Here is an 18,521-nt window from a genome sequence, read left to right as displayed (position 1 = left end):
TGCGTGGAGATAACATCCTCAGGGTTTGTCCCCGAATGGACTGAACACGACCACGCTCATCCTCCATCGCCAACCCGATATGGGTGGGCGATTTCCAAGGTGATTACAATTACACCCCCCGGTCCGTGCCATTTTGTAAGACCAGCTTGGGATGATTCAACCCTCACGTGCAACACCCCCCTTCGATGATGATGATGCATGAGGTAGAGAAGGCGGTAGAAATCCCCCTCACAACAAATCCTATTTAAGCCCCTGAAGCCCCATTGGCAGCTTCTCAGATCTCCCGCACACAACAGCTCCTTGGTTAAAAACGTACGTGTTTGCGTCCATTTCTGTCTTTCTGCCCTCACATTCCCTCGGTCCTCGTAAGCCGGCCGCCACACTAGTATCACAATGTGTTTCCCTTCAAAGAAGCAAAAAAATAACTTTGCTGATTCAGACCCTACGCGGTCGGGTACAAAAGCTGGGGAGGTTAAAGCCGCTGAAGAGCCCAAACCTTCCGCATCCACTGCTACTCCTGCACTTCCTGCACCTCTTGCCATCTCCGATAACCTCCAGAATATGTCTGGTCAAAGAGTTGCTATTGTCATCTACTCTATGTATGGGCACATCGCTAAAGGTGCGTCACTGCGGTTCCATCGCGAGGGAATGTGCAAACGAGATCCTCTTCCAGTCGCTGAAGCCGTCAAGGGAGGCATTAACAGCACAGGCGGTAACGCCACCATCTACCAGTACGTCTCCCCCTTGATCCACCTGGCCCTTCCCTCCTAACACTCCCTTCTTAGAATTCAAGAAACTCTCTCCGAAGACGTCCTCAAACTCCTCAAGGCTCCTCCTCGTCCAGACTACCCTACCCTTGTCCCAGGCGACCTCGTCAACTTCGATGCCTTCCTCTTTGGCGTGCCAACTCGCTTCGGCAACTTCCCCGCCCAATGGAAGGCGTTCTGGGACGCAACGGGTGGGTTATGGAGCAAGGGCGCGCTTTCAGGGAAGATGTGCAGTATGTTCGTTTCCACGGGTACGCAAGGCGGTGGACAGGAAGTCACGGTTATGAATGCCTTGTCGACCTTCGTCCACCATGGGATGATATACGTTCCCTTGGGGTATAAGAATACCTTCGCGCAAATGTCAAACCTGTCGGAAATACATGGCGGTGCGTACAACACTCCCATCGTCGCAGTGGTCATGCTGACGCGCAGTCATTCTTTTCCTGTTCCCTTTCTTTCATATGCCTCGGATGCGCAGGATCGCCTTGGGGTTCAGGTACCTTTGCTGGCTCAGACGGTTCCCGTCAACCTTCAGCGCTTGAACTTGAGATCGCGTCGCTCCACGGGAAATCGTTCTGGGAAATAGTTTCCAAGCACAAGTTCCAGTAGATACCCACATTGGGGATACCCAGTGAACTGCGGAACGCGTTGTTGGCTGACAAGGAATAAGCTCTTGGTGACTCATCGAAAGCCATGTCTTCCTGCTGCTTTGATCGAGGCCTGTATCTGTTTTCTTACTGTAATTTCGCGATATTTCACGTAATCAAAGTCCTGTAAAATAGCAAGGCGGCCGTGAACGCCCATGGGACGGCGTCCGCACTAAAAGTTAAGCTATTCAAGTCTCTCATTTAGTAAGTATCGTGACTTCAAGCACGTGCAATCGCTCGCCAGTTTTGTTCATATGCCAAACCTAGTGCGCTGAGAATTGCGTCCCCAATTTATGCTCACTCATCTGCATATTTGCATGAGTGGCGTGTGGGTTCAGACTATGAATGAACTTGACACGAATGCAAATCAGAGGCTATCCAAGGCTGTCACGAATGCCTTCATCTTAGCTGTCCAAATTGGGGAGGGCAAATAATCCACTGGGAGAGGATTGCTAGATAGTCTCTGGCGACAGCATGATCTTCTCTGCAGACAAACTAGGTAAAATTCAAATAAACTGGAGAACGTGTTGTTTTTGATGCTGCGCTCTCCAGAACAAAGCCGGAGAGTCTTTCCCACGCTGATCAACACTGATCCCCAGTGAAAACTCGACATGTCCAGGTGTAGCCAGAAATGCTGCACTATGAATTTCCTATTTAGGACTATTACCCATTCTTAGTTTTTGTTACTCGACCTGATAATGCAACTTTTTTGTGACACAAAGTCTGCATTGATGCAATGGTTGATAGTGAAAATGCAAAGCAATGCTTTACTAGCTTTACTTTGTGTGCATGTGAAGCTTTTCTTTGCCTTGTCCTCTGCAACTTTCCACCAACTGTTGTATTTGCTATGGACCAATACAATTGTGTCTGCACGAAATATGGCTTCAGGTACTTGCACAAGGTGTCCACCCATACTACATGGCTACAACATCTCAATGAAGCACCAACAAATGAAGAAAGGCAACATATATGTTTGGCAAGACTCTTGGGAGAGTGTGTTTCCAATATACTGGCTGCCCCAGGCACACCAGACTCACCACAGGCTTTTGATGATTCTGTGCCCCCCAGTGTTCATAGGGCTGAGGTGTGCCATGGACTAGCCAAGTGAGCCAAGGAAAACAAGGTCCCTAACCAATTCATAGGACAGCACAAGCATGCCAAAAATGCCCAAGTGCATCCAGAAAACAATACAGAACTTGAGGTATGTTTTATCATCAACTTACTGATTGTACAATGTAACTTCTACCATTTCAGAATCTCCACCTGCCTGATGGCAATAGACCTGCTTCACCTTCTCATTTTCCCAATGAAAATATGCCTTCCTCACCTCATCATTTTCCTGACAAAAATATACCCAATTCACCTCCTCATTTTCCTGATGAAAATATGCCTGATTTGCCTCCTTGTTTTCCCAATGAAAATATGCATGATTTGCCTCCTCATTTTCCCAACAACAATTTGCTTGACTCACCTCTGTGTCCTGTGCAGGTTGAAATCCACCATGAACATTGCCCATGTCCCACAATCAACCTTTCAGAATTGCAAGAGAAAGCAGTTCTTCAGGTACTAAAGGATACACTTCATTTTATCACAGCTCTTTCCCAAGTGACTTTAGAAGATCCTATTGTGAAGCTGAGTACAGAGTTGTTGATATGCCTTCATAATCCACCCCACCTTCCCATGTCAATTGATAATCCTGGCCACTGGCACAGCATATCTGTATATCTTGCTATGGAGCATTCATTGCAGGAGACATACAAAAAAGTTTGCCAGTCAACAATTTGAAACTTTCCTACTGGAAATGGTATTGATGATGTACTATCATTCTACAAGGTCAAAACTCTCATAGCACATCTTATGGGTGTCAAGCATGTCCAGCACAACATGTGCCCCAACAGCTGCATTGCATTCATGGGGCCCTATGTTAACCTCAAAGAATGTCCCATCTGTGGGTCTTCTCACTGGAATCAACAGTGCTTGCAGGGCACCAGTGGGCATAACAAGATCCTCACCAAGACATTCACTACTATTCCTTTAGGACCACAGCTACAGGCACTCTATTGCAATCCTGCACAGGCTCGTGACATGTGCTATCTGTATGAGTGCACTCAGCAGGTTCTAGCAGAACTCTGAGAGACTGGATTGATATCAATAATCAATGACATTGTTGCAGGTAAGTTCCAAGAAATTACATCCACATCATTAACTGATGATTTCACTGCAGGGTGGGACTATCTCAGCATCATTCTGGATGGCAAAATCCAGGAGAATGACATCATTCTCTCAGTGTCACTTGATGGTGCTCAGTTGTATGAGAGCAAACAGTCTGACTGTTGGCTCTATATCTGGATCATCCTCAATCTATCTCCTGACAAGTGATACAAGAAAATGCATGTTCTTCCTAGTGGGTTTATACCTGGACCAAACAAACCCAAGAATCTTGATTCTTTTCTCTTCATCAGCATGCATAATCTCTCTGTGCTTCAATCCAAGGGCCTTCACATATGGGACTCATCATGTGATACTGAGTTTCAGGCAAATTTATATCTCCTGTTCACAACAGTGGACAGGCTGGGGCTCGTTTATTGGGATGGAATGGTTGGTCATAGCAGCAGAAATGGATGCTGCATGTACTGCCCAACACCAGGCCGATGAAAGACTCATGGAACACACTATTATCCCATACTTCTGTGACCATGCAACAATTGCCCTTCCAGAAGTAACCACCCTGACATCAATGTCTTTTGCCTTCCTCTTGGTGGCTCCAGTGACTATGCAGAGAACCTGCACCTTGTCATCAATTCTCCTAGCCAATGACAGTGGGATAAGTGTAAGACTGAGACTGGGATTACCAAGCCACCTCTCATCTTAGGCTTGAAGCTGACATGATCACTCAGAGTGCCACTGTGTATGACAACAGACCTTATGCATCTTGCTGGTAATCTGTCAGACCTCTTTTTATCCCTGTGGTGAGGTATGATTGAATGCACTCCTACTGACACCAAGGAGTCTTGGGATTGGGCTATCTTTTGTGATGAGGACATGTGGTCTGCACACAGACTGGTGGTTGAATGGGCTGGCTCCTACATCCCAGGCTCTTTCAATCACAAGCTGCAGAACACCACAGAGAAACTCAACACTGACTACAAGACCTGGGAATTCCACTTGTATATATTTTGTCTTGCACCTGCACTTCTTTACCAAATACTTCCTGAGCACTATTGGACCAAATTCTGCAAGCTCATTTATGGCATTCAAATCATGTCCCAGCACTGTATCAAGAAGGAGGATCTCGAGCATGCTTACATGCTCTTTTGCTGCTGGGAGTGTGACTTCAAACTTTTGTACTATAAACTACAGGAGAACCATCTGCATTTCATATGCCCATGTGTTCATCAAGTCCTCCACCTTGTGACAGAGATGATGCACAAGGGACCCCCAATAATGTATGTGCAGTGGACAATGGAGCAAACAATCAGTAATCTGGGCCAAGAAATCTGCCAACCTTTGCAACCATATGCAAACCTTGCACAAGAAGGTGTACAGCGAAGCAGGGTATTTATTTCCTTGTTTTTCAGAGTATTGAATGAAACTGACAATGAACTAAGGTAAATGCATTACTTGCAAGCATGCTGGAGCTCAATGACAGTGGCACAAGAGGTTCTCCCCACCTCTCTGTACAGCTAGGCAGAGGATATGTACTACTCTTCAAATGAGACAAACAACTGTGGCTTCCTGAAGGACAAGATGCACTTGTCATAGCCCAATTCCTGGGAGGTCTACAGCAGTTCCAGTGGTGGGCTTGCCTACAGCTCCCCAATGGCCAGGTTGTGTGATCACTGTGGCAAGAGCAATTGAAACAGCCAGAAAAACTTTGTGTGTCTTGGAATGTCAAGGTGAAATTGTTTTCTTTCATTCGAGAATGATTTTAACAGGATAAAGTTTATACATGCAGGTCAGGAACATTTTGGTGAGGTCTGATATTTTGTGAGGCTGGCTACAAGAATGCCAGTCAGTGGACAAATGCCAGATTGTGACAGATTCATCAACATTGTGCTCATTTGACTCTACACCCTCCTGATGACTCCCTTCTCCTCCTCTAATCACAAACTGTTGTCTCATCAAAGCTCACTGAAGAAATCATCATTGTTGATGTGAAGAAGATCAAGAGCATCATCAGGATGATCCCACACAAGCCAACACTCACATCAGGAATCACAGAAGACTGCTATTTCATTGTAGAAAAGCCAGGTCTGGATGTCCTACAGCTTGGTATACAGTACAATTCAAATTGTGATGACAATGATGACAAGGGAGATGATGTAGAATAGTTATGAATCCATTTGCTGCATGTCTTGATATCCAAGCTGTGAATGGTTGAATGATCAATTGATTGCCAATCAGTATATAGTACAAAACAGAGGTACATAGCATCAATACAAAAGCAGAGTAGTGTCAACGAGACACAGAGTGGCATCAGAGGGTATGAAGATGTACAAACATAAACCTCTAAGGTAATTCTGATTTAAAACATTTTGGTGCATTGGCATTGCTCACACTCACATCCACCTCCCTGAGTTTCCTCTTGGCCACATTTGTAGGGATTTTGAATGGATCAAAGGGGGTGACACAGTAGGCCCAAGGCTTACACTTGTAAGTGTTGGGGGGCACATTTGGATTACCCAAGTGTCTCAGAAGGATTCTGCATGGAGAAGCAGAGATAGGTTCAAATCTTGAAAAGAAAATCAGTTGTAAGTCCTCAATGATATTAAGAATAGATGTACTTTGGAAAGTCACTCTCAGTTTTCAGGTCTTGTGAAGTGGCTCCAGCATCAGCATGTCCAGCACATTGCCAAGTAAGCTCATTGCAGGCCTCATTGAGCCTACTGTCTGCTTCACAGACTTGGAGATATGCCTCTTGGAGTCTGATAGATCCCTCATATGCTTGCATAAAGATTCTCTGTGTGACATCAAGTTCAAGACTAGCCTCCTTGACTTTGTTTAATGCAATCTTGTCTGGTGCCAAGTCTGCATCAGCTGGCTGACTGCAAAAATATCTTAGTGACCCCTGCTTAATTAAAACTGAAACTAAGACTTACTTGTCTTTTGTGGGTGTGGTGGTAAGATTCTTCAAATGAAAGACAATTTTTTTGGGGCCAGGCATTGTGATGTCAATTGTAAAACAATGAGTGTTCCAATCAGACATGAATCTATCAACCTCAGGGTATATAACATCCTGCACTGCATCAAGGACACATGTCAGGGACTTGGATGACATGGTGAAGATTAAGGGACACTAAACCTGGGTGCATGACTATATGGGTGTCACACATCTGCATACATGTCTTTGGCAGTCTACCATCTGCTCGTCTTCCCATCACATCACCTGATGCATCCAAGCATGACTCTGCACACAATGGGAATGATGGGAACTCAAATGATGCTTCTAAATGACTTTGGTCAAGTGGACACCCCAATGATACAGCCAGATCACTATAGTTTCTCACAGTCATTAAATGACTTCAGCATTTTGCCAATGGCAGGTGAGGCAACCACATCTGCACTGTCCCCATTTCATAGTGTAAGTTACACATTTCTCAAGTCAGTTTGACTGATCACTTTGTTTTAGGGCACATATAGTCATCCCAGCTTGAAGCAGATTGCAGTACTACAAGAGTGCAACAAAGTACTCAAGTCACAAGCTTTCAAGTTGACTGTTGAAAATAATACTCTACAGTAACATCTAACTGACACATCTACTAACTTTGGATTGACAGATGCAGGGGCATGTTTCAGCACCTAGCAGATGCAGTTGGCTTACATGAAACAGACCTGGCATGGTTTGATACAAAAATGGTCCCACAGTCATCTCCAAGTGATTTTACACACCCAACACCTGAAACTCATCTGAAAATCCATTTCTGGGATCAAAGTGATTGGAACACCTTCCTTGAGTTGTCTGAGGGATGACTTAGCACGTGTGGGACACTTGGATTCCTTGAGGAAGACAACAGCAATCCACCATCTGACAGCACAGCAAAGGCCATCTGAAAGACACTTCAAGGGGGGTGGGCAGAATTAGCTAACCACAAACTGGCTCCAAAATCTTGGGGTTGGTTGTGTGTGAGTGGTAGGCAATTAACTCATAACCTCATGGAGAGCACATTCCCACTTTTCAGATTTGTGAAGAATGGTTGGAAGCTGGACTACTTAGCAAGCAACTCATATCTGGCATGGTGGAAGACCCATTTGGACAGTGAGGGGAATTGGAAGATGAAAAAATCTCAGGACTGCAAAGATGACAACAAGGACATGGAGATGGACAAGAAGGACAAGAAATTGAAACTCCTCAAAGCTAATGTCAAGTCAGAAACACTGGATAAAAGAATGAAATGTGAGTGTATTCCATACAATCTCAATGAACCGCAGTGAAAGCCAGTTTTTAAGAGGACCACAAAATTGATGACACTGGTTTGGTGGTGTCAAACCTCTCTCCAACATTGTCATCATCTCTGCCTGTCAGCAAGACAACCCATCTTCCATCTATCACAGAGGGCACAGCCTTGATGGTGTTACCATCTCTGCCTGTCAGCAAGATGACCCATCTTCCATCTATTGCAGAGGGCACAGCCTTGATGGTGTTACCATCTCTGCCTGTCAACAACACATCCCATCTTCTGTCTATCACAGAGGGCACAGCCTTGATGGCATTACTGTCTCTGCCTCTTAGCAACATGTCCCATCTCCCTTCTGTCGCAGAGGAAACAACATGCACAAATGAGAAGGAGATTGTGCCATGCATGCCCCAACTGGAGCCAGAGCCAGTCACTGTCATTCCTACCAAGATATCAGTTAACCCACTGTGAGTATACACATGAATAGGAATCTTTTCTGATGATGTTTCTTAAAGCATGCTTGGCAATTGCTGCCAACAAGGCTCAGGAGTCCCTACCTGAGCTCCCAAGTGACCTGAATGGCAGCAAGATAGAGAATGAAGGATTGGTGATTCCATTGACAACCACCAAGTCTGCCAAGGGCAATGTGAAGGTGCCTGGCAGGATGCAACCTAGTCCAACCAAGAATGGATGGTATGTTTAAATTGTTACTATTTTTTGGTCTGACATATTTGATTATCAGAAACCTCTGCACACTTCAATGGCTCAAGAGAATTCAACCAAACAGAACCACAGAGGACTTCCAGAAATACTACAATTTGCTTTCTGCTGACAAAGTCAAGGTATCATCTACTTCTTTCAACTGCCCTCACCACTAACAGAGGTCATATTCTAGTCCTATGTTGATGAGGCTGTGAGTTTGGTAAAGTAGCCATTAGTTGTGATGATTTCAAACTAACAGAGTATAGGTTAAAAGCAGTGGCTGGGACCCAAAGACTATATGTAATGGCACTGTCTACTGAGGACAACTTGCATTCATCTTGCATTCAAGCACTCAAGTTATTGCTATATCACTTTGGACTTGCACACTGTGTCACTCACATTCAGTTCACTTTCATGTCCCTGCACTCACACACTTCTCACACCTGCCCATCTCACTTTCATGTCTCTGCACTCGCATTTGTGTCACAATGATTCCCCCACACATGTCTCACTTTCAAGGCATTTTTGTTAATTTATTCTGCATTCATTTACCCATGTTAGACTTGCTCTTGTCATTCCCTGCTCTCCTGTAGTCGTCTCCATGGACAGCTGGTAGGGGGTAATGTGTACTAGTTATTGTAGCAATGCAAATGATATTGGTGCATGTATGGCAATATTTTGTATAAACTGCAAAGCCAGTAATAACCATATCTAGTGAGATTCAAGTAGATTTCATGAGCACACAGCATGCACTGAAGAATATGTTGGAATGTGACAATTTATTTTGGTGGTAAAATTCTAACATATGGTCATGCCAAGTACTGCCCCAACATTTTACAAATATAAGAATTGTCCAGTTTTCTTTTGGAACATGTTCCCTTGTGGTATAATTCTGATGTCTGCTCTGACTCATATTTGGTCATGTCTGGCCATGCTTGGACATGTCAAGTTTTCACTGGGACTGATCATTGATACTTATAACAACAACCTGCATTGGAGCCCTGCCCTGCTTGTCACTCCCATTCCCATCAACCCACACCTTTCCCACTCGCTGTGCCATATCTACAGTTACTTAAGTGCTTGTTCACAGGTTTTGGACACTTCAGACACCCCTGCTAGTAAGGTTTGTGATAGCCTTCTTGATCACAAGTCACAATGAACCCATCCTTTGCACTGTGAGTACATCATTCTCCATTTTCTTACATTAATAAGTGCTTTATGACATTTCCTGACCACTTGTGATGGTGTAGGCTACTAGACTTGCCCCCATCCCCTGACCTTACCAGCTACCTAGACTCCCCTACCTCAATCTCTGTGTAACTGTGACCTTGCACCATCTCCACCTCTGTGCATCCGTGACCTCTGTATGTCTGTGCATCTGTCACTTCCCCTTCTGTACACTTACTGTGTTTGTTTCTGTGTGTGCACTGTCTACAAGACAAGATCTTATCATCTCTGCAACTGGTGGGTGTCTCCCTGGTTTACTCTACCTGAAATTCATCCTGCCAGCTCTGTAGCCTACCTTGGTCCTCAGCTACTCTACCATACATACTTCCACCCACTCCCTTCACATTTCTGTATCCCACTATCTTTGTACACACTGTCTGTAGTAGTACCCTACTAGTAGTGTGAGTGACAAGTTTGGATCACTTGTAAGTTGTAGCTAGCCCTTGCCAGTATCTGTTGTTCATACTCATGATTTGCTAGTGCATCTACTGGTCATTTGGGCTCACTTGTGAGTTAGTTTCCATCAGGTTTACTGTCTTGTGCTGTTTATATATGCCACCTAGTCTCTGGTACTTGTTGTAGATCTATTCTGTCCACCATTTGCCATGTGCACTCTAAGTGAAGTTGGGAAGTTTTTGGAGTATTTGCCAGTGCTTAGTGATACATCATTTCATGATCTCAGGTTTATGAAGTTCTCTTGCATGGTAAAACCTGCAATTGAACATCATACAGTGGATATACACCATCAACCTGGGAATCTTCCTGGATCAGTTGAGAGGCTGTTGGTTGGTTTGCTTGGTACAGGAGTTGATGTCATTCAAAGCTACTGGGTCCTGCTGCACCATGTAGTTTGGCAAGCAGAGGTTGTTGTACCTAGTGCCAATGATATCCAGCAATTCAATAGATATGGTGAGGCTGAAAAGATAGGCAAGTCTAACATCTGGCTGCTGAATGATTTATCCAGCATATGGTGATATTTATCCACCAACATATGTCTGTCTTTCTTCAGATTGCCCCAACTATCAGATGGGTGTGTTAACAGACCCAATCACATATCAAGCAACACAATTCACCCTTCAGTATGGTGTATTGCCCATTTATACCACATCAATGTATTGTTGCAGTGAGTATATTTTCTCTCTTGATTATGAGTACCTAATATTCCTAAAGAGTGCTTTCAAAGATATCATCACAACTTCAGTGTTCACAAAAGCACCAATACACAAACTTACTATTATGGAGTTCCAAGTACTATTCAAGTGGCCACCCATTTCTTTATTGATACTCCATTGTTGGAGTTGTTTGCAAATGCAGAAGCATTTGGCTGGCAAGTTATGCATTGTTTTACCCAAAAAAATTAACATAATATATATATGAAGGTTATCCAGCATGAATTGTGCACACATTTACAACATTGCCTTGGCACATTCCAATGCCTACATTCTCAATAATAGGCATGCATTTGCCATGGCCCCAGAAGCAGAGCACATGGGCAAATCTTGGCCTTGTTCTTTGCAGATGCAAGATGAGAATGTCCTCAATGGTTTTTTCATCTACTCTCTCCTTCTTGACAAAGCTGAAAAGCAAAGTCAACTTATCCTTGTACATGACAGCCAGCATCATGCAAGAATTGATGCAGCTCTGATTGCATGAAACAAGGAAATGGAAGGTATATATCCTCATGCATGTGACAAGTGCTTTGTTGTACTTGATAATGAACATGGGCAGAAAGGTGTGTGATTGTTGTTAAATGTTTGCTTTTATTAATGTCATTTAATTTAGTCAAAATTCAGGCTGCTGTATGTAATGGTAATACAATTGGCCATCCATGCTGTGCAGTACATGACTGTAAAATGCCCCTGTACAGTCATTGGCTCCAATTTTGCTCAGATCATCAAAATCTTTGCAGTATCTGTGCAGATGAAGGTGCAATTTCCCATGTAGCCCAGGATCAAAGACATTTCATATTGTGGAACACAACAAATTGGAAGAGGCTTACTACAAGCCTGCCAAAGCATTATTTCAGCTTCATGCACAGCTAACAAGAGCTGGTCTTTCAGTCCCATCAGATTCAGTCATTGGTGATGAAGGTGAAGATGTTGGGGAGGAGTCTACAGAATGTGTTGGGAAATCAGACAAGGGAAATGCCTATTGCCTCAAAGCTAGGTTTGGTACACAATGCACACACAATGAGCAGCTTATTATGAGACCATGTGGCATCATTCTTGCCTGGGCAACATTCTATGGCTCAGAGGCAATATCAGCTGTCAGTGTGAGTCACAAATTTGACAAGAAATCCATTAATATATCTTTACTATTCAGGAATTTGCAAAGGCTGTGTTTCCAACCCCTCAGTCCACACCAGAATATTTCATTTTTGATAACAACTGCAAACTTCATGCACACCAAGAAGCCAAGCAAGATCACCATTTCTCTGATACTGCATTGCCTGTTGATGTCTTTCATTTCAATTCCAAACACAAGGAGACTGACCTCTATTGTCAACAACATTGCAATCCAGCTGCATTTCCAGATCTCCTTGAAAATGGAAAATGGCACTTCAACACTTCCATTTGTGAACAGACAAATGTTTGGTTGGGTGGATATCAAGCCATTTTACGCAATATGACAGTGCATAGGTACAACTTCTATTTGGATGAGATGATCAAAAGACAAAATCAACATGTTAATTCAGAGCTGAAGAAAGCAGGAATTCATACATGGTTGTTACCCATTGCTGCATTATAGTCATTGACCACCTGTTGCACTGAAAAATGTACATTGTTTCTTATTATTTCTTTCCTCAGTTTTAGAATCATCCCATATTAAAAGATTCAAACACTTGATTGCCATTGAGAAGACTAGCACTAAATTGTCTGTAAACAAATGAGCATTAAGACTCAAACCAAAAAGCATCATCTTGCAGAAGATCATCAAACAGATAATTATGCTGGGACTCTTCTGCAGTGAGAGGAAGAGTATTATCTGATTGAAGTTCATCCAACAGAGGCCAGGTCAAAATCAGTGAAGTTGAAAGACATATCCATAATATCATCAGTTACTCCTAGCAATTCAGGAGCAGAAGTTGATCCTGTATTCAAGGAATGACCATCTTGCTGATTTGAATCCTCAGGGAAAGAGGGGTTGGAAGGAATGGATAAAGAATTGACAGAGGAGCCCATGTTCAAAGATCCTGGGGTAACCATAGGAATGCTATGAGATAGAAATCATCTACTTGATATATACATACCTTCTTTCATAAGTCTTTCAGTGTCTGACTTCAATGCAGCCCATTTTCCTTCTTCTGTATGATCCAATGCCACTCTAGGTCCTAAAAGTCCAAGAGCAGATGCATCCAGGAATGGCTTTCTATGCTTGTAGAATGTGCTAAGCACAAAGTCAGTGTTTGGAAATGCCAAAGGGAATTTCTTTTCAATCTCCTCTGCAGTTCCTAACACAGAAAGCATGGTCATGCCTGGATACATATCACAGACATATTTCCATGGAAACATTTTCTTTCCACTTCCTGACTTCTGTGATGGAGGAGACCCAGGAAGCACAAGTGAAGGTGGTGTAGATGCCAAAGTAGAGCATTGGGAAAGTTGATCAGAAGAAGCTGAGGGAGGCATGGGATTGTGGGGCATGACAGCTAGGCCAGCTGAACCCAAGGTAACTCAACAACATTTGAGAGGAGAGGTAGATTCCATAGTAGTGTCAGGAAGGCACTTGCTACTGGTAGAAACCCTTGTGAGTTCTGTATCAAGTCCAAGAATATCAGAGTCTGCAAGTGATGCATCATATAGGAAGACAGTGGCATCAGCCTTGGGCACCACAAAAGAAGCAGCTGATAACTGTTCAAACCAGAGATCTTGACAGTACACAGACATCTTGTCAGCAGTGAGAAGGTCTGTAATGAGCTTGTGTTCTGCAGGAACAAATGTTCCTGGAGTTGGATTGACAACATGAATATGCCTTGGAGCTTCTTGAGCCTATTAACAACTAAGGACTATCCATCACATACTATACAGTCATGCTTACCCCAACCCACACAACAACAATAACAATACTCTGCAGATCAGCCTGCACCTGTGCTGACTGCTTCAATAAGTGTTCCACCTCAAAGGTCTTTGCATGAGCCTCATAGTAGGCCTGAGCATAGTGCTGATCAAGGGGATGGGCATAGGAATGAGTAGTAGGTCCAGTATAAGAAGCTGAAGGTATCAAGGTAGAATTAGATGACATTGAGAATGAGTGTGGAGTAGAGGAAAAGGTTTCAGTTGGGGAAGAGCCAACAGTCAGCAAGGTTGCACCCTCTACAACAGCTTCTGTGGAAACTGCCATCAATGAAGGATCAATAACCTGCAAGGTCACTAAGGACTCAGATACATCACACAGTGGCTGGAGTGGCAACAGCAATGGCAAAGGAAGGGCACCCTTCAGCTGGTAGCCAGGAAGTCCACAGCCACCTGCCAACTTGTAGCATTGTGCACAGTAGGGTGGCTGCCATTTACACTTTGCATTTGCTGCATGAGCAGAGCCATCAGCCTTTCAGCAGTTAGCAATTGGACAGAATAGTATCTGGTTTGCTTTTGTGCACATAAATATGGAGCTAAAGTGACAAGAAAAATGAGTGCTACCCAAACTCAAAAGTTCATAAAAGCAGCAACACTTCAGCAGTGAACATACCAGTAGAACAAATGAATGCATCCACACAGAGATGTCCAAGCTTCTCCTTCCAAATGGCCATGATACTGTTCCAGGCAGGAATGGTGTCAGCAATGGAGGAAAGAAAGAGGACCTGCCTTGCATATACCATGGGTCAAGCAGAGGCTCAAACCCCCTGCTAGCAACAGCATTTCAAACCCAGGTACAACATCACAAACACAGGAATGTATGTATCAGAGTACAAGAGAAATGAAGTTGACATGTAACAACCCCTACCAAACAGAAGATGACCAACCACAAAGCACCAGCCATTACATTCATAGTGACAGCCTGAATGCAACAAGGTGACTGGCAATGGATGCAATGACACAGCAATAACATACCCTGCTGTTGTCGCCATCCAAGGAATAGCACTGACAAAAATAGAGTACCTCAGCACTGACAGAAAGCTAGAGAAGACACATACCTACCCATATTTCACAAGTCAAAGCAGTAAGCTGGCACGTGGGCATACTATGATAGCAACGGCAGTGGGGGGGGGCGAGCAACGGTGACGCCCGTCGTTGGTCGACTTAAAAACTTGGAACATGCTGGGTAGCGATGTCGGCAATCTCCGATTCTCCAAAACCAAGCACGTTCTCCAAAAACAAATCTAAATAATCTCTAAAACAAATCTAAATAATCTCTAAAACAAATTTAAATTTCTCTCCAAAAACAAATCTAAACGCTCTCCAGAAACAAATCTAAACTGTTTTTTTAATTTCGGATAGTAGCTAGAGATTCTCTCCCGGTAACTTCGAATTCCTGAAATTGGGGGAATGATTGCAAGTTTAGAGCTGTTACCGCGACAAGAGGGCCACCCGGTATCACCTAGTAAGCTTCCTTGCACCAATCTTTCGTGCTACGCAGATAGTGATGTTTGCGCTGCCCAGTATTTACTCACTGCTGCCAGAGTGCTTTGGTCGATTTTTTCTCGACGGGATTGTTACAGCAGTCCAGACAGTGAATTACGTTTGGTAATCAAACATCAACATTGTTCGCTGCCTTTTGCCCGGCGCTATTGGATTGACGGATGGGTTCTCGTTTTCCGATCGCGTGCTTGACAGGTACGCATTCCAGAGAACCAATATTTTATTGTCTCTTTAGGTCCTTTTCTACTAACCCGTTTCGCCCTTCATCCATTAATGCATCGAGTGTCTGACGAGCGTGTTTAACCCATTAGGCGATACTTTTGGGTACCATGTATATCGAATACCTTTTTTAATCTTCTGGGCTGCTGAATCATTCCTCAAACCGATGTTACAAGAAGGCCAGAAGTTGACGAAGATAGTGTGCAGTCGGCTTTGAAGATCCATCATTCCACCGCATGTGCAGACCAGCCACAGGGTGACCTTCTCGCTGCGAAAAATCACTCAAACAAGTCTGCCTATTGGCCCTGGCATTAGGGCATTCACTCACTTGTAGGGAATGGCAGGCCACAGGGGGGTATTGCTAGATCAATAACTACACTAGAATAGTGCAACATAGGGTAGACGCTCCCTCGCGCATTTTAATTCAGACTTTTTTTTTAAAAAAAAAGTCTGCCTACAATTATACAAACAACGACGGGGCGGGGCAATAAGTAAGTTCAAAATTGTGCAGAGCAGAATCATGACGAATGGAACATCAAAGGAGGTTTCTAGGATTCCACACCGGTATACCGGCGAACGTCGGACTGGTACCCTATATCCCTGTCTCCCGCTGGTAGAGCACCTCTGGCGTCGGTTGTTGGAACAGTATGAACTTCTTGATGCCATACAAGATCTGTCTAAGCCCATACACAGCATGGACACGGTTAGGTACCGAGAACACCTGATCCAGTTCTTCGAGCGTCATACTTTTCGTTTCGCGCACGAAGAAGAGGACGAGGAACCAGAGGACCACACACCACGCTGCGTACCATCCGAATGCACCTTGCGGCTTAAACTCAAGGAACAGAGATGGCCACGTGACGGATAAGACAAAGTTCCAGAACCATTTCACTGCGGTTGCAAAGGACATGCCGATGTTACGGATGTAGAGGGGGAACACTTCAGCGGAGTAGGTGAGCGGCACAGACCCTGCGCCGAGCGAGTAGCAGATGGTGAAAAGATCTGGGAAAATGTGAGCAACAGTTGTACGGACCAAAACAGGCAGTTCGCATACAGATGCCAGTCACTACCCCACCAATTCGTCCTTCCCTCAAGGTATCCCAGAAAGAGAAGCCGGTCATCAGGAGGCACGCAGCCATACATGGAATGGTGAACAAGAGCAAATTACGACGTCCGAACCTGTCGATCTAGGGAGGGTGAGTTACAGTACAGGCACCGTAAAAAGACGACATACGGTAAAGACCGCTGAGAGTGCGAATATCCAGTTCAAAGCTCCAAAACCAGCCGTCGCCACGAGAGCGGAAGCATCCGAGAAACCAGACTGGGAGAAGATATTTGACGAGTAATATGCTGCGAGAGCGGATCAGACTGCGATATCCCTCCAGGCAACAAGGTAAACCAACTGATCACGTTTATGCCACAGAACTGTTGACCGAACATGACAATCCAACTTGCGATCGCTGCGTTCCTGTTACGGGGAATAGCAAACATCTTCACGATGTAGTTTCTACCCTTCTTTATCTCATTCTCCGCTTCGATCAGGACGTGGATATAGTATAGGTCCCGGGCAGCTTGAAGACGCGAGGAACGCAAGCGACACAGCTCATTGAAGGCGTCCTCGTACCGGCCCTTGCCAATTAACCAACGAGGAGATTCGGGTGCAAAGAAAACTTGCAAGCAAGCGATCAAACCCGGGACACCCGCAGAGGCAAGCATCAGACGCCAGTTGAGGCCCTTGATGCCTCCTGAATCGGGAATGAAGTAGAATGCTACATCGATTAAGTTGCCAAGTCCGATGCCAAATGCCGTCCACACGTGCCACATTGTCACAAGTGCACCGCGGATTCCAGCTGGGGCGCATTCAGCGACGTAGACGGGCACGGTTGCAGAATTAGGACCAATGCCGAAACCGAGGAAGAACCTTGCGATGAAAAGACCCCACCAACTATTTGTCAATGCCGACCATATACAAGTGACAAAAGAGAGCCAGCAAGCAACGCAAATCGTTTTTCTCGGCCCAAACCATTGGTTCAGGGGATGGGTTAGCCAACATGACAAGGTTGCACAGCAACTAGTATATGAGAATCGATAGTGCGGCGAGGAAGACAACTGAGGGTAATGACAACGCACAGATACGGCGCAGAGTTAACGACGCCGAGCAACCAGCTGCCACGCACTTATGCCACAATGAGAGAAGGGTAACCAAATATAAAAGGTAATAACACACAAGTTGAGGCATCTATTCCAAATTGTTTCGGATAAAAAAGTTGGGCGCCATTAATCACAGCCTGATCCATGCCTTGCGCGACAGCAGCCAGGGAGGACACGACGACCACCTAAAGGTGAGGAACGCACGCCAACTATATTGATTCCATGCGTGACAGCCGAAATTTGGAGTGCGCACGTAGTAGAGGGGCCAGGTTTGTCTCCATTTGTGGTTGAGTTCGACCTTTAGACAGTCTATGTCTGCGCGTGTATAGATGCTGTGCCGTTTGTAGGCTGGCACGGTTCTAGCAGCGAAATAGATGGAGACGCCATTCCAAGTCACACTTACCAAGCGCATCTTGTGCTAATAGAGCCCCCTTTTTTAGGTCCCCAAGTATGTGCATCAATCCCCTCTCCCTAGCGAAGACCCCGACCTCGACCATAAGACTTTCAGGTGCAACATCTCGTAACGGATTGCCCTCCGAACTTGCCTCCGACGGACATTGCTGAGGCCCCGACTCCCTTGTGATGAACATGAGGCTCCGAGGGTAGACAACTAAGTAAGGTGCAAAATGTCTCACGGGCCGCGCTAAGTATGTGTGTATCTCGGCAAGAGGCGCGTACCATATGGAACACGTGTAGTGCGGTGCTTAGATCTCTCCGCTAAGTTCCCCGTAACCCAGCTCCCAAACGTCCCTATTTCTGTTTGGTCTGCTCGTGGTAACAAAAATGAAAACAACTCATTACGGAAATTTGCAAGTAGGTTTTGCTCGCCAGGTTCGC

General features: G+C 44.8%; 5 protein-coding genes across 5 annotated transcripts; 2 read left to right on the top strand and 3 right to left on the bottom strand.

Moving 5' to 3' along the window:
* Window positions 1-17: 17 nt before the first annotated feature.
* On the top strand, window positions 18-1,608 carry F5J12DRAFT_851648 (putative 1,4 benzoquinone reductase). Its single transcript, XM_051746548.1, has 6 exons — window positions 18-312; window positions 371-619; window positions 674-731; window positions 786-1,153; window positions 1,246-1,422; window positions 1,541-1,608. The coding sequence occupies exons 2-5, from the start codon at window positions 394-396 to the stop codon at window positions 1,374-1,376; spliced, it is 783 nt and encodes a 260-aa protein (XP_051596866.1). The 5' UTR covers window positions 18-312; window positions 371-393; the 3' UTR covers window positions 1,377-1,422; window positions 1,541-1,608.
* A 9,081-nt stretch (window positions 1,609-10,689) lies between these two features.
* F5J12DRAFT_906966 (uncharacterized protein) lies at window positions 10,690-12,486 on the top strand (the record flags this gene model as incomplete). Its single annotated transcript, XM_051748852.1, has 7 exons — window positions 10,690-10,861; window positions 10,909-11,065; window positions 11,118-11,340; window positions 11,398-11,470; window positions 11,521-11,664; window positions 11,688-12,010; window positions 12,061-12,486. The coding sequence occupies 7 exons, from the start codon at window positions 10,690-10,692 to the stop codon at window positions 12,484-12,486; spliced, it is 1,518 nt and encodes a 505-aa protein (XP_051596865.1).
* Window positions 12,487-12,734: 248 nt separating this feature from the next.
* On the bottom strand, window positions 12,735-13,980 carry F5J12DRAFT_895874 (uncharacterized protein; the record flags this gene model as incomplete). The annotated part of the gene is made up of 4 exons (XM_051747882.1): window positions 12,735-12,931; window positions 12,989-13,396; window positions 13,472-13,727; window positions 13,777-13,980. The coding sequence occupies 4 exons, from the start codon at window positions 13,978-13,980 to the stop codon at window positions 12,735-12,737; spliced, it is 1,065 nt and encodes a 354-aa protein (XP_051596864.1).
* A 470-nt stretch (window positions 13,981-14,450) lies between these two features.
* On the bottom strand, window positions 14,451-15,003 carry F5J12DRAFT_851643 (uncharacterized protein). The gene is made up of 2 exons (XM_051746547.1): window positions 14,874-15,003; window positions 14,451-14,816 (listed from the first exon to the last, which is right to left on the bottom strand). The coding sequence occupies exon 2, from the start codon at window positions 14,801-14,803 to the stop codon at window positions 14,582-14,584; it is 222 nt and encodes a 73-aa protein (XP_051596863.1). The 5' UTR covers window positions 14,804-14,816; window positions 14,874-15,003; the 3' UTR covers window positions 14,451-14,581.
* A 957-nt stretch (window positions 15,004-15,960) lies between these two features.
* F5J12DRAFT_746075 (uncharacterized protein) lies at window positions 15,961-18,299 on the bottom strand. Its single transcript, XM_051742078.1, has 8 exons — window positions 18,088-18,299; window positions 17,938-18,032; window positions 17,761-17,869; window positions 17,664-17,709; window positions 16,937-17,604; window positions 16,768-16,883; window positions 16,588-16,720; window positions 15,961-16,535 (listed from the first exon to the last, which is right to left on the bottom strand). The coding sequence occupies exons 1-8, from the start codon at window positions 18,272-18,274 to the stop codon at window positions 16,126-16,128; spliced, it is 1,764 nt and encodes a 587-aa protein (XP_051596862.1). The 5' UTR covers window positions 18,275-18,299; the 3' UTR covers window positions 15,961-16,125.
* Between the last annotated feature and the right edge of the window lie 222 nt (window positions 18,300-18,521).

This window comes from Pisolithus orientalis, assembly GCF_024613125.1.
Source record: "Pisolithus orientalis strain OTSU chromosome Unknown F5J12scaffold_34, whole genome shotgun sequence".
In the NCBI taxonomy this organism is placed as follows: Eukaryota; Fungi; Basidiomycota; class Agaricomycetes; order Boletales; family Pisolithaceae; genus Pisolithus; species Pisolithus orientalis.
Note: the sequence above shows the minus strand (reverse complement) of the source record. Positions and strands in the feature narration are given on the sequence as shown.